Genomic DNA, 11,564 nt, shown 5'->3' with positions numbered 1-11,564 from the left:
AGAGATAGGGTTTCACCATGTTGGCCAGGATGGTCTCGATCTCCTGACCTCGTGATCTGCCCGCTTCGGCCTCCCAAAGTGCTGGGATTACAAGCGTGAGCCACTGTGCCTGGCCTAGTAACCGTTTTTTAGTTCAAAGCTACTCTGTAACTGAAATCTGAAATCTATTTTGACAGAATTTTCAGGATCACAAGAAGTATTTTGGACATTTCAATGTTGAATGTTTGATAGAACAATTCAAAGGAATCAGAAAAAAAAAATTCTAATCTCTTAAACTCAGATGCTTGTAAAGAGGTGGATTGATTGAGAAGAATCCTTTTCATTGAGTTGCAGTGAGTCACCTGGTGGAATTTGCTGGAATCTAAGCCTACCAGGCAGTCAGGGATGTGATGGGCAGGTTTATGTCCACGTTAAGGTGTAGATTAAAACCAACAGCTCCGTTGTTAATGTGGCTTTTACTTTAGTTTTTGTGGAAGAAGTTTGTCTCCATTTATATTGTATTCTATATAGGAGTGCAGAACTTTTTTTTACTCATGTTAAAGTTTACTTGGTTAAGTCCCTTTTAAGAGGTGAGCATATTGCTTGGCAGTGATGTAAATATTAGGTAACGTTATTTAGAAGCACCACGGTATGCATGTACTATTTAGAAACTTAACCAACCAGAGGTTATCTGTCATTTCCTTCCTGTAATTGCCCACACCCAACTATTTCTCCATTTTGCCTCATTAAATACAGCCTTCCTCTATATCTTTCTGGGCAGAGGTTATTTTTCCCTCACTTTCCTGGACCACATATTCTCTTACTGATAGGTCTCATTAGGGATTTGTCCTTTACAGCTTTATAGTTTAGGTATTTGGGAACTTACTTCCTTTTTGAGAATGCTAACTCGTTGAAAGAAAGAACTGTGGCCGTGCCTCATCTGTGCTTGTATGCCCTACATGCTTAGCATATTTCCTTGTACATAATTTGTAATAAACATTTATCCAATGAATAACTGGGATTTTCTTTTTATTCATGTATTGCAGATAACCACGGAGGCCCAGCTTCATTCAATAAGGAGCCTGAAGGATTTATCCCAGACAGTAGAACAAAAGGAAGAATATTGATGGATTTTAAACCAGAGTTTTTAAAGAGCTTGAGAATACGGGGAAATTAATTTGTTCTCCTACACGCATATATAGGGGAAGGTTGTTTCTGATGCAGCTGAGAAAAATGCAGACCATCAAAAAGGAGCAGGCATCTCTTGATGCCAGTAGCAATGTGGACAAGATGATGGTCCTTAATTCTGCTTTAACGGAAGTGTCTGAAGACTCCACAACAGGTGAGGAGCTGCTTCTCAGTGAAGGAAGTGTGGGGAAAAACAAATCTTCTGCGTGTCGGAGGAAACGGGAGTTCATTCCCGATGAAAAGAAAGATGCTATGTACTGGGAAAAAAGGCGGAAAAATAATGAAGCTGCCAAAAGATCTCGTGAGAAGCGTCGACTGAATGACCTGGTTTTAGAGAACAAACTAATTGCACTGGGAGAAGAAAACGCCACTTTAAAAGCTGAGCTGCTTTCACTAAAATTAAAGTTTGGTTTAATTAGCTCCACAGCATATGCTCAAGAGATTCAGAAACTCAGTAATTCTACAGCTGTGTACTTTCAAGATTACCAGACTTCCAAATCCAATGTGAGCTCATTTGTGGACGAGCACGAACCCTCGATGGTGGCAAGCAGTTGTATTTCTGTCATTAAACACTCTCCACAAAGCTCGCTGTCCGATGTTTCCGAAGTGTCCTCGGTAGAGCACACGCAGGAGAGCTCCGTGCAGGGAAGCTGCAGAAGTCCTGAAAACAAGTTCCAGATTATCAAGCAAGAGCCAATGGAATTAGAGAGCTACACAAGGGAGACGAGAGATGACCGAGGCTCTTACACAGCATCCATCTATCAAAACTATATGGGGAATTCTTTTTCTGGATACTCACACTCTCCCCCACTACTGCAAGTCAACCGATCCTCCAGCAACTCCCCGAGAACGTCGGAAACCGACGATGGTGTGGTAGGAAAGTCATCTGATGGTGAAGATGAGCAACAGGTCCCCAAGGGCCCCATCCATTCTCCAGTCGAACTCAAGCACGTGCATGCAACGGTGGTTAAAGTTCCAGAAGTGAATTCCTCTGCCTTGCCACACAAGCTCCGGATCAAAGCTAAAGCCATGCAGATCAAAGTAGAAGCCTTTGATAATGAATTTGAGGCCACGCAAAAACTTTCCTCCCCTATTGACATGACATCTAAAAGACATTTTGAACTCGAAAAGCATAGTGCCCCAAGTATGGTACATTCTTCTCTTACTCCTTTCTCAGTGCAAGTGACTAACATTCAAGATTGGTCTCTCAAATCGGAGCACTGGCATCAAAAAGAACTGAGTGGCAAAACTCAGAATAGTTTCAAAACTGGAGTTGTTGAAATGAAAGACAGTGGCTACAAAGTTTCTGGCCCAGAGAATTTGTATTTGAAGCAGGGGATAGCAAACTTATCTGCAGAGGTTGTCTCTCTGAAGAGACTTATAGCCACACAACCAATCTCTGCTTCAGACTCTGGGTAAATTACTACTGAGTAAGAGCTGGGCATTTAGAAAGATGTCATTTGCAATAGAGCAGTCCGTTTTGTATTATGCTGAATTTTCACTGGACCTGTGATGTCATTTCACTGTGATGTGCACATGTTGTCTGTTTGGTGTCTTTTTGTGCACAGATGATGATGAAGATTAGATTGTGTTATCACTCTGCCTGTGTATAGTCTAATAGTCCATGCAAAGGCTGTATATATTGAACATTATTTTTGTTGTTCTATTATAAAGTGTGTAAGTTACCAGTTTCAATAAAGGATTGGTGACAAACACAGAACTCCAGCTCCATTGCATTTGATTTGATGGAAAAGAAAAATCAATTTAAGTTACAAAACTAAATATTAAGCTGTTTTACATTTTATATGGGGGAGTTTTCTCCCCTGAATAAGAGAAAACTGAAGTGCTAAGTTCAGCAAATAATTTGTTTTTCCAGGCTATCAGTTGGAAAACCTTCTAAAGAGAAAGAAAAGAAAAATAACAGTGAATTTTCTTGCATTCAAGACTAATTCACTAAATTACTTTATATTATATATTTTTCTGTAAAATTATGTTTTCTCTATAATTTTCTTAAGTATAAAAATCCAAGTTGTTTGGTAACAGCCTCTTCTTAGTTATCTACCCTTTAAGTATGACACATGGATGTGGGTAGTTGAGTCACTGACGCATTTTATTAAAGTCTGTTTTAAAAGAGTAGATAAAGACTGAGGATGAGGCATTTTTATGTTATTATAAGTCTTAACAGTTCTAGAGTATAACAACCTAGGGAACTAAGCTAAACACTAATTTTATTTAGTTGTTAAAATTTCAAAGAACACGTCAATTACCACATGCCAACATATATAATCTGAGTATATATAATGACATTTTAGAAGATTTGTTAATGATGAATAGAAAGAATGGCTCTATATCTTCAGATATTAGCTTAAAAATTATAACATAGAAGTCCAAAACAAAAATCTTCCTAAGTAAATTGAGGATAAGACCATGATTGGTTATTTGTCCAAGACCCTCAGTTGCCTTATAGAAGTAAGCGTGGTCAAACGTGGACCCAGTGCTTCTGTTGCAGTGCGTGACTGGCATCTGCCTCTGCGTCTGGGATGGGGTGGGGTTGGGGGAAAGTTGTGCGGGTTGGTAGGCGGGCTGGGCATTAGTCAGGCACAGCTTTCTCCAGAGATAACTGCTCACTGAAGCCCTCTCCAGAATCATCTCTTTCCACACTGACCTCTTTTCTATTCTAGAAGTGGGTAAAAGACTTGAGCAGTCCTGGAACAGGTGCAGAGTGACAGTGACTCAGCCCTCACTTCTCACTCGCATCTCATGTTGGCAGGGAGGCAAAATGCAGGCAGGAAGAGCCCAAGGGTAGCATCCCGTTTTAGGAGTCTGCAGTCTTTGTGACTGCCCGCTTTGAGCACAAGCCTGATTTTTGATATGCTAAATTTGCTGCACTTTCATATTTTTAAAAAGCATGGTGCTTTGTATTAAAGGCACTGCCAGTAACACACACACACACACACACACACACACACACACACACAGGCCATCCACTTTGTCCTTTCTGCCACAGGGGTCACTTTCCTCTCTCAAATCTGGCTCTTAGGGAAATGTGCCGCCTGGCTCCGCTCTTGGCCTTCTCTCTCCAGTATTTTACTAGTGGCTGGGTGAGGCTCAGAGGCCGACTCTTCTCATTTGTGAAAGTTATAAAGCAGGGAAGGAGAGCTAAAATATCCGATGGGAGTCAGGACCCACAAGCCTTTGGCGGTCTAGATGGGTAGGATGAATCTAACAACACAAAATATAATAGGGATACAACGTAAAGCCAGGTTCCTACATTAAAAAAAAAAAAAAAAAAAAAGCTATCCACATTCACAATTGGGAGAAAAATAATAAAATAACTACATTTTAAAAAATGAGTTTCAGTTCCCTCAAGCTTACTAAGAGTCAACAACGGTGGAACGCTGGGTTGTGTCAATGCAAATGGCATTCCAAGCACAGGTGGCTGTCCTCCGTACCTGGGGTGCACACTTGATAAGAGGAGCAACAGCAGACTTTCCAAAGGAGATGGGCGAGTTTGTAGCCGTGAAGTAAGATAAAACACTAAGATAACTATTGGTAAATTGTCCAAAAAGGGATCAGCCTTACACTCTGGGCTACTGAAAGGGAGAATAAGTAGATAATAGCAAGAAAGGTAAATCTCGAGTAGTTTTCTTTTTTTTTTTTTTTGGAAGAACTTTGATCTCTCAGAGCAGTACGGAAGCAAACAGCACCTTCCCCGGTAATCTGTGAATATTAGCGCTCGTGGTGTGTAACACACTCAGATGTCATCATTTGAACTCTTTCCCTTAGCCTTTTTTTGCCTTTTCATTTCAAGGATCGAAGTTATCATTGGGATCATGTTTAAAATGCGACTCGTGGCCGGGGGTGGTGGCTCACACCTATAATCCTAGCACTTTGGGAGGCCTAGGTGGGAGAATTGCTTGAGCCCAGGAGTTCGAGCCAAGACAGGGCAACATAGTGAGACCCTGTCTCTACCCCCACCCCCAAAACTCCCCCCAAATTAGCTGGGCATGGTGGCACATGCCTGTAGTCCTAACTGCAGGAGGCTGAGGAGGAAGGATTGCTGGAGCCCAGGAGTTCGAGCTGTAGTGAGCTGCAATGGCACCACTGCACCCCAGACGGGCAATAGAGCAAGACCTTACTTATCTCAAAAGAAAAAAAATGTAACTCCTTAGGAATAAAAGGAATATCATCAACAAACAATTCCAATCCCACTAGAGACCAAGAAATGTAAAGTAAAATCACACCTTGACACTTTGGTTTCATGATGTTAACCAACCAAACACCACCACCTCTCCTTCCCACTCACAGAGCCCCCAAGAATGACAGAAGATGTGTTTAAAACCAAATAAATGTATATTCAAAAATAAGAAACACAAACCTCAGAGCTCTAGAAGGTTTAAGAATTCCCAGCAAGGTGGCTATCCGGCAGGCCCAGATAGTGGGAGGAAGCTGCAGTCAGGCACAACCCAAGAAAGCTGCCACTGGGTTCCGCCCCAGTGACTGAACAGGAGAGGCCTGTGGGGAACCTGAGTGATCCTCAGGGACATTGGCTGGGCGAGGACACAGCAGCCACAGCCACCAGCCAGGCCAATCGCAGTAGGGAGCCACGCAGGGCAGAGTCGGGGGGTCGGGGGGGGCCTGCGCCCCGATAGCCCCCTGCTCCCCTGTGCGGTGCACGCCTGTGCGTGCGTCCCGCAGGAGGGCTGCGTATCCTGGGTCCATTGTTTGGCCTTTTTTTGGTTTTCGGTTTTTTATTGTTGTGCCCATTTTTATAAAGAAGAATGCTCAGACTCTGAGAGGTTGACTTGTCGGAACTCCCAGCTGGCCATCAAAAGCGGCGGTCAGGTCAGGCACTTTGTTCTTACCCCCATATACCCGGGAAATGAGACTAAGGCATCTCTCCAACCTGCATGAGAAAAGGAGTATCCAAAGTGGCTTTCCTCTGTCAATCAGTGAAACTGCTGTCTAAGCATCTACTTGTATAGATGTATAACAACTGTGTAATAACTGTATTCTTTTTTATCCTCAACCAGCAAACATTCCCAAATAAAAACAGCCCCCATCAGTGTAGATCTTCCATTGCTCACAGATACGCACACGTGTTTCCTCTCCTGAAGTCAAATTCCTCACAAATAGGCACCTTTTTGACACACAGCCATTGTTAATTAAAACCTTAAAAGAAATCATGTTACATTTTTAAAAAAACTAGCAGCTGTTAAGCTCATTTTTGAAAACTATGAATTATTTCTCAGAAATGAAAATCATTGGCAGCACCCACCTGATGTTTGTTGTTTTGTGTTCTGTGGGGCAGAGGTGGGGAGCTGTTGAAGTGTAGTATTAATTACCACTGAGATGTCTTGGGCTGGGCCACCAACTACCTGCACCAGAAAAATTTAAATAAGAAAAACTTGTGGCTGTGTGTGGTGGCTCACATCTGTAATCCTAGCACTTTGGGATGACGAGGCGGGTGGATCACCTCAGGTCAAGGGTTCGAGACCAGCCTGGCCAACATGGTGAAACCCTGTCTCTACTAAAAACACAAAAATTAGCCAGGTGTGGTGGCAGGCACCCGTATTCCCAGCTATTCAGGAGGCTGAGACAGGAGAATAACTTGAACCCGGAAGACAGAGGTTGCATTGAGCTGACATTGTGACACTGTACTTCAGCCTGGGTGACAAGAGCAAGACTCCATCTCAAAAAAAAAAAAAAAAAAAACTTGCCAAGGATGTGAAATTGTGGCATACTCAAAATGCCAGTGAGGATACAGAAGTAAGAGAATATGCAGAATTATGAACCATAGTCTTCCCAGATAAATGTACACAAGGATATCTTCTGGAAAGGTAATATAAAATACAACTGGTTTAAAGAGTCAGCCACGCATGGTGGCTCACATCTGTAATCCCAGCACTTTGGGAGGCTGAGGCGGACGGATCACCTGAGGTCAGGAGTTCGAGACCAGCCTGGCCAACACGGTGAAGCCCGTCTCTACTAAAAATACAAAAATTAGTCGGGAGTGATGTGTGCGTCTGTAATCCCAGCTACTTGGGAGGCTGAGGCAGGAGAATTGCTTGAACACAGGAGGTAGAGGTTGCAGTGAGCTGAGATCGTGCCACTGAACTCCAGCCTGAACGATAGGGCAAGACTCCATCTCGAGGGAAGAGAGAGAGAGAGAGAGAGAGCGAGAGCGAGCGAGCTTGGCAGTAATTCCCAGAGGTTGCTTATTTTGATTCTAGTGGACGTAAGGAAAAACTTAATTCAAGAACTAATGAAAATAAGACCCAGGGTAATATGAGCACCGGAGAACAGATGACACTTAGTGACGAAGAGGTGCTACTTAGAAAGTCGGGAGAGAGAAGCTGTCACTGCTAAGTCACGCTGGAGCCCGGCAAAGAGTGGTTACTGTCTGCTGAGTATCGATAAGGCTACAGACAGGCAAACAGAAGTACTTCTGCAGAGCATTCGAAAGGAAACTAGTTCAGCTAAGTAGCCCAGACAGGTATGACGGCTATTTTTTACACCTCATTTTTGTCAATCTGATCCACTTGAGAAGGAAAAGGTTACTTTGGGGGAAATACCTTAATAAAGTCCAAGGTTCTGGAGGTCAAGAAACTTTTGAAAGAGCACATGGAAGAAATCAAGGTAGGAAAGGAGAGAGAAAAAGGAAGTTGTTCAAGAATAACATATCTATCTAACAAAAGGGAGATGAAGAACAGGAAGGAAACTTAAAATTAATAACCCCTGAAGTAAACATATTTCAGTATAACAGGGTTAAAAAAAAAAAAAAGTTGTTCTAACAGCTATGTCAGATTTCTAGTGAGAGAGGGAACTTTCTTTCCGAGAAAAGAACTTCGATATGATACCGGGGTCCCAGCAGAAACGCTAAAAACGGTGATGTTTATAGATGCCTGGCACAAACATAGTTCAGTTTCTTTGCAGAGAAACTGAGTCAGATGATGGTGGTGGTTTGTGCTTTTTCAGGGCAGTAAGGAGGATTACTTTTGAAAGGAAGAGGATGGAGGAGAAGAGAGAAGGGAGGGGACCCTGCCTGGCTAAAAAGCCAGTGCAGACTCCCTGTGGGTGGGCAGCCACAGGACCCAGAAAGCCACCGTCTGATTCGAAAGAGTTTCCATTGCTGAATGGAAACAGGCCAAAATATCTCCTCCTCAGATTTTCAGTAGGTCCTACTAGACTCAGAAATGCTTTTTGCGAGTGAGTTTTTGTTTGCGGGACTTTGTATGTGAGTGAGCATTCTGCAGAGCAGCTTTCTGAAAGCAGGAGCCCAAGGCCATGGCCATGAAGGCTGACCTGAGAAACCTGCAGAATCTGGAGGGAGACTTGGACTTTGATGACCCATGCACCTAAGACCTGGATGTCATCTTATCTAGATCTCAGGGGTTGCAGCACCCCCACCTGCTCATTTTCAACGACCATGAATCGCCTAATGGATACCCAGTTCTGTGCAATGTGCTGTAAAGGAAACATAACAAAAAAAGACTATCTCCTTGTGAAGAGTTTTAAATCTACTTGTAAAGACCAAAATTCTAGAAGTAGTAAGAGCCAATAGCGTACATTATTAAGAGGTAGAATATGTAGAAAGAAATCTATCTGGCTGGGTGCAGTGGCTCACACCTGTAATCCCAGCACTTTGGGAGGCTGAGGCGGGCAGATCACAGGGTCAGGAGTTCAAGACCAGCCTGGCCAAGATGGTGAAACCCTGTCTCTACTAAAAGTACAAAAATTAGCGGGGTGTGGTGGCGTGTGCCTGTAATCCCAACTACTCGGGAGGCTGAGGCAGCGAATTACTTGAACCCGGGAGGCGGAGGCTGCAGTGAGCCAAGATTGTGCCACTGCATTCCAGCCTGGGCGACAGAGAGAGACTCCGTCTCAAAAAAAAAAAAAGAAAGAAAGAAAGAAATGTATCTACCAAAGAAACTCAGAAAACAGAACTGGGCAGAAACTAAAGGACGTTTTGGCAATTAAAGAACCTGGATTTGTCGGGTGTGGTAGTCACAACTGTACTCCCATCACTTTGGGAGGCTGAGGCAGGAGGATCGCTTGAGCTCAGGAGTTCGAGTCCAGCCTGGGCAACATGGGGAAACCCCATCTCTACAAAAAATTTAAAAATTAGCCGAGTGTGGTGGTGTGCGCCTGTAGTCCCAGCTGCCCAAGAGGCTGAAGTAGGACAAGTACTTGAGCCCAGGAGGTTAAGGCTGCAGTGAGCCGCGATTGCACCATGGCACTCCAGCCTGGGTGACAGAGCAAGACCCTGTCTCAGGAAAAAAAAAAAAGACAAAAAAAAAAAAAAAAAGAAAGCGAAAAAGAAAGAACCTAGATGAGAAGGAAAATTTAGAACTTGAATGAGCAGGGAAGACGTGTTGGGCATGAATACTACTGTTGGGGGCAGGGCGTGGTAAAGTGATGAAATACTCTGCATCATTGCAGAAGGGAATTTATTCAGAGGATTAGTAACAGAATTCAAAGATAAACATAGAACCAGTTGCCAAAGGACCTTGAATTCCAGGCTTAAGAAAATGCCTTTGATTCACTTAGATGGCTGGAGGAAACGTAACCTTGTAACTGCTGCTGAAAGACCTACCAGGGGCATCAGCTAAAGGTGAATCCAGGTAGGAGAGTCAGGAGAGCAGGTGAGCAGGGGTCAAGAAAAAGATCTGGAGAAGCTGAAGAGCTCTTCCTTCCCTGGGTACATTAGTGCGTTCTGAACACTTCAACAGCAGTGAAATCCCAGCAGAGCCAGGGTCACTGAAGATGGTGGATTGTAATGAACCTATTCTTCATTTTCTGCAAAGTATGATAACTATCATGATGTTATTTTCTGCTTCTTCAATTTGTAGTTGCTTTTGTCTTGTATGCCCCAAGTGGCACCTAATATCATACCAACATCAGTACAGAACAAAATGGGGATAACTACTGAGATAATTCAAGGGAAAATATTCTGAATTTTTTGATATTGTAAATGAGTGTGTTTCTAGAAAAATCAAGATAATTCTCTATATTTTCCACTTTACTTGCTGTGAACATGCAAATTGGGCCTAAAGCTTGCAAAACACATTTAAAAACTCATTTTCTCCAGGTAGAAAGAAGCATCTTAGTGCCTCCTCAGAGTCATGGAATAAGGCGGAAATGAGGGAAGTGTCACTCTTCCCATTCATTAAGTTTGAGAGTAAATTAGCCTCAGGCCAGAAAGTTCTAGGATAGAGCAAAGTGTACTATAGGCCGAGCATGGTGGCTCACGCCTGAAATTCCAGCACTTTGGGAGGCCAAGGCAGGCAGATCACCTGAGGTCACGAGTTCAAGACCAGCCTGGCCAACATGGTGAAATCCTGTCTCTATTAAAAGTACAAAGAATACAGCTGGGACACACACCTGTAGTCCCAGCTACTCAAAAGGCTGAGGCAAGAGAATCGATTGAACCCAGGAGGTGGAGGTTGCAGTGAGCTGAGATCACACCACTGTACTCCAGCCTCGGCAACAGAGCGAGGCCCTTGTCTCAAAAAAAAAAAAGAAGAAAGAAAGAAAGAAAGAAAAGTATGCTGCAATAATTGGTGAAAGCCCCAAGGTGGGGTGGCTCTTGCCTGTAATCCCAGCACTTTGAAAGGACAAGGCAGAAGGATCCCTTGAAGCAGGAGTTTAAGACCAGCCTGGGCAACACTGCAAGACCCCGTCTCTATAAAAATTTTAAAATTAGCTGAGGTGGTGGTGGGCACCTGCAGTCCCAGCTGCTTGGGAGGGTGAGGTGGAAAGATTGCTCGAGCCCAGGAGTTTGAGACTGCAGTGAGCTATGATAGCTCCATTGCACTCCAGCCTGGGTGATGGCGAGACCTTGTCTCTTTAAAAAAAAAAAAATTCAAACTTTTTTTTCCTCTCTGTGCTTCATATTGGGTAATAAATAAATAACTGGGGAAAGCAATAAAAAATGGCTAAGCAGAAGAAAATACAAGCGATGGCTAGAGCCTGCTACTTTTATTTGTCCCTGCCTAATGCGCTTGCCAAGTTCTGTTATATTTCAGTACCATGAATAGCATACCAAAACTTAAACGGTGACTTACACGTGCAGTAATGCATATTTATGATGAAAGCGTAAGAAAGAATGAACAACAGGTCATTTTTTAGTATGCCTTTTATGTACTTTAAACATACACAGTCACAGTGAGTGCTAAGGCGAGAGCCCTGCTGGCATTTCCTTTGCCCCCTCTTCCCACAATTGTGATTGAAGAACTAGGTGACCAGGCCGCGAGTGACAGCAGGTTTGGAAGCTGCTTCAGAGGAATGTTCTGCATTTGCAGAGGGGAATTGTTTCCCTGGGGACATGGCTGGCACAGCTGGACTCCATGAGCCCCAACTCCCGAGGAAGTGTGGTACTCTGGGCTTCTGCACGA

The 11,564-nt window shown here is 43.5% G+C and overlaps 1 protein-coding gene across 1 annotated transcript in view; it reads left to right on the top strand.

The window, feature by feature from the left end:
* NFIL3 (nuclear factor, interleukin 3 regulated) overlaps positions 1-2,887 on the top strand; it is a 116,891-nt gene extending 114,004 nt beyond the window's left edge. The window contains exon 3 of the mRNA XM_011991197.1: positions 1,026-2,887. Coding sequence (XP_011846587.1) covers positions 1,198-2,586 — 1,389 coding nt within the window. The 5' untranslated portion in view covers positions 1,026-1,197 and the 3' untranslated portion in view covers positions 2,587-2,887. The remainder of the gene's footprint in view (positions 1-1,025) is intronic.
* Positions 2,888-11,564: the final 8,677 nt, after the last annotated feature.

The sequence above is a fragment of the Mandrillus leucophaeus genome, unplaced genomic scaffold (assembly GCF_000951045.1).
Source record: "Mandrillus leucophaeus isolate KB7577 unplaced genomic scaffold, Mleu.le_1.0 Scaffold391, whole genome shotgun sequence".
In the NCBI taxonomy this organism is placed as follows: Eukaryota; Metazoa; Chordata; class Mammalia; order Primates; family Cercopithecidae; genus Mandrillus; species Mandrillus leucophaeus.
This window is presented reverse-complemented; position numbering and strand designations above follow the sequence as displayed.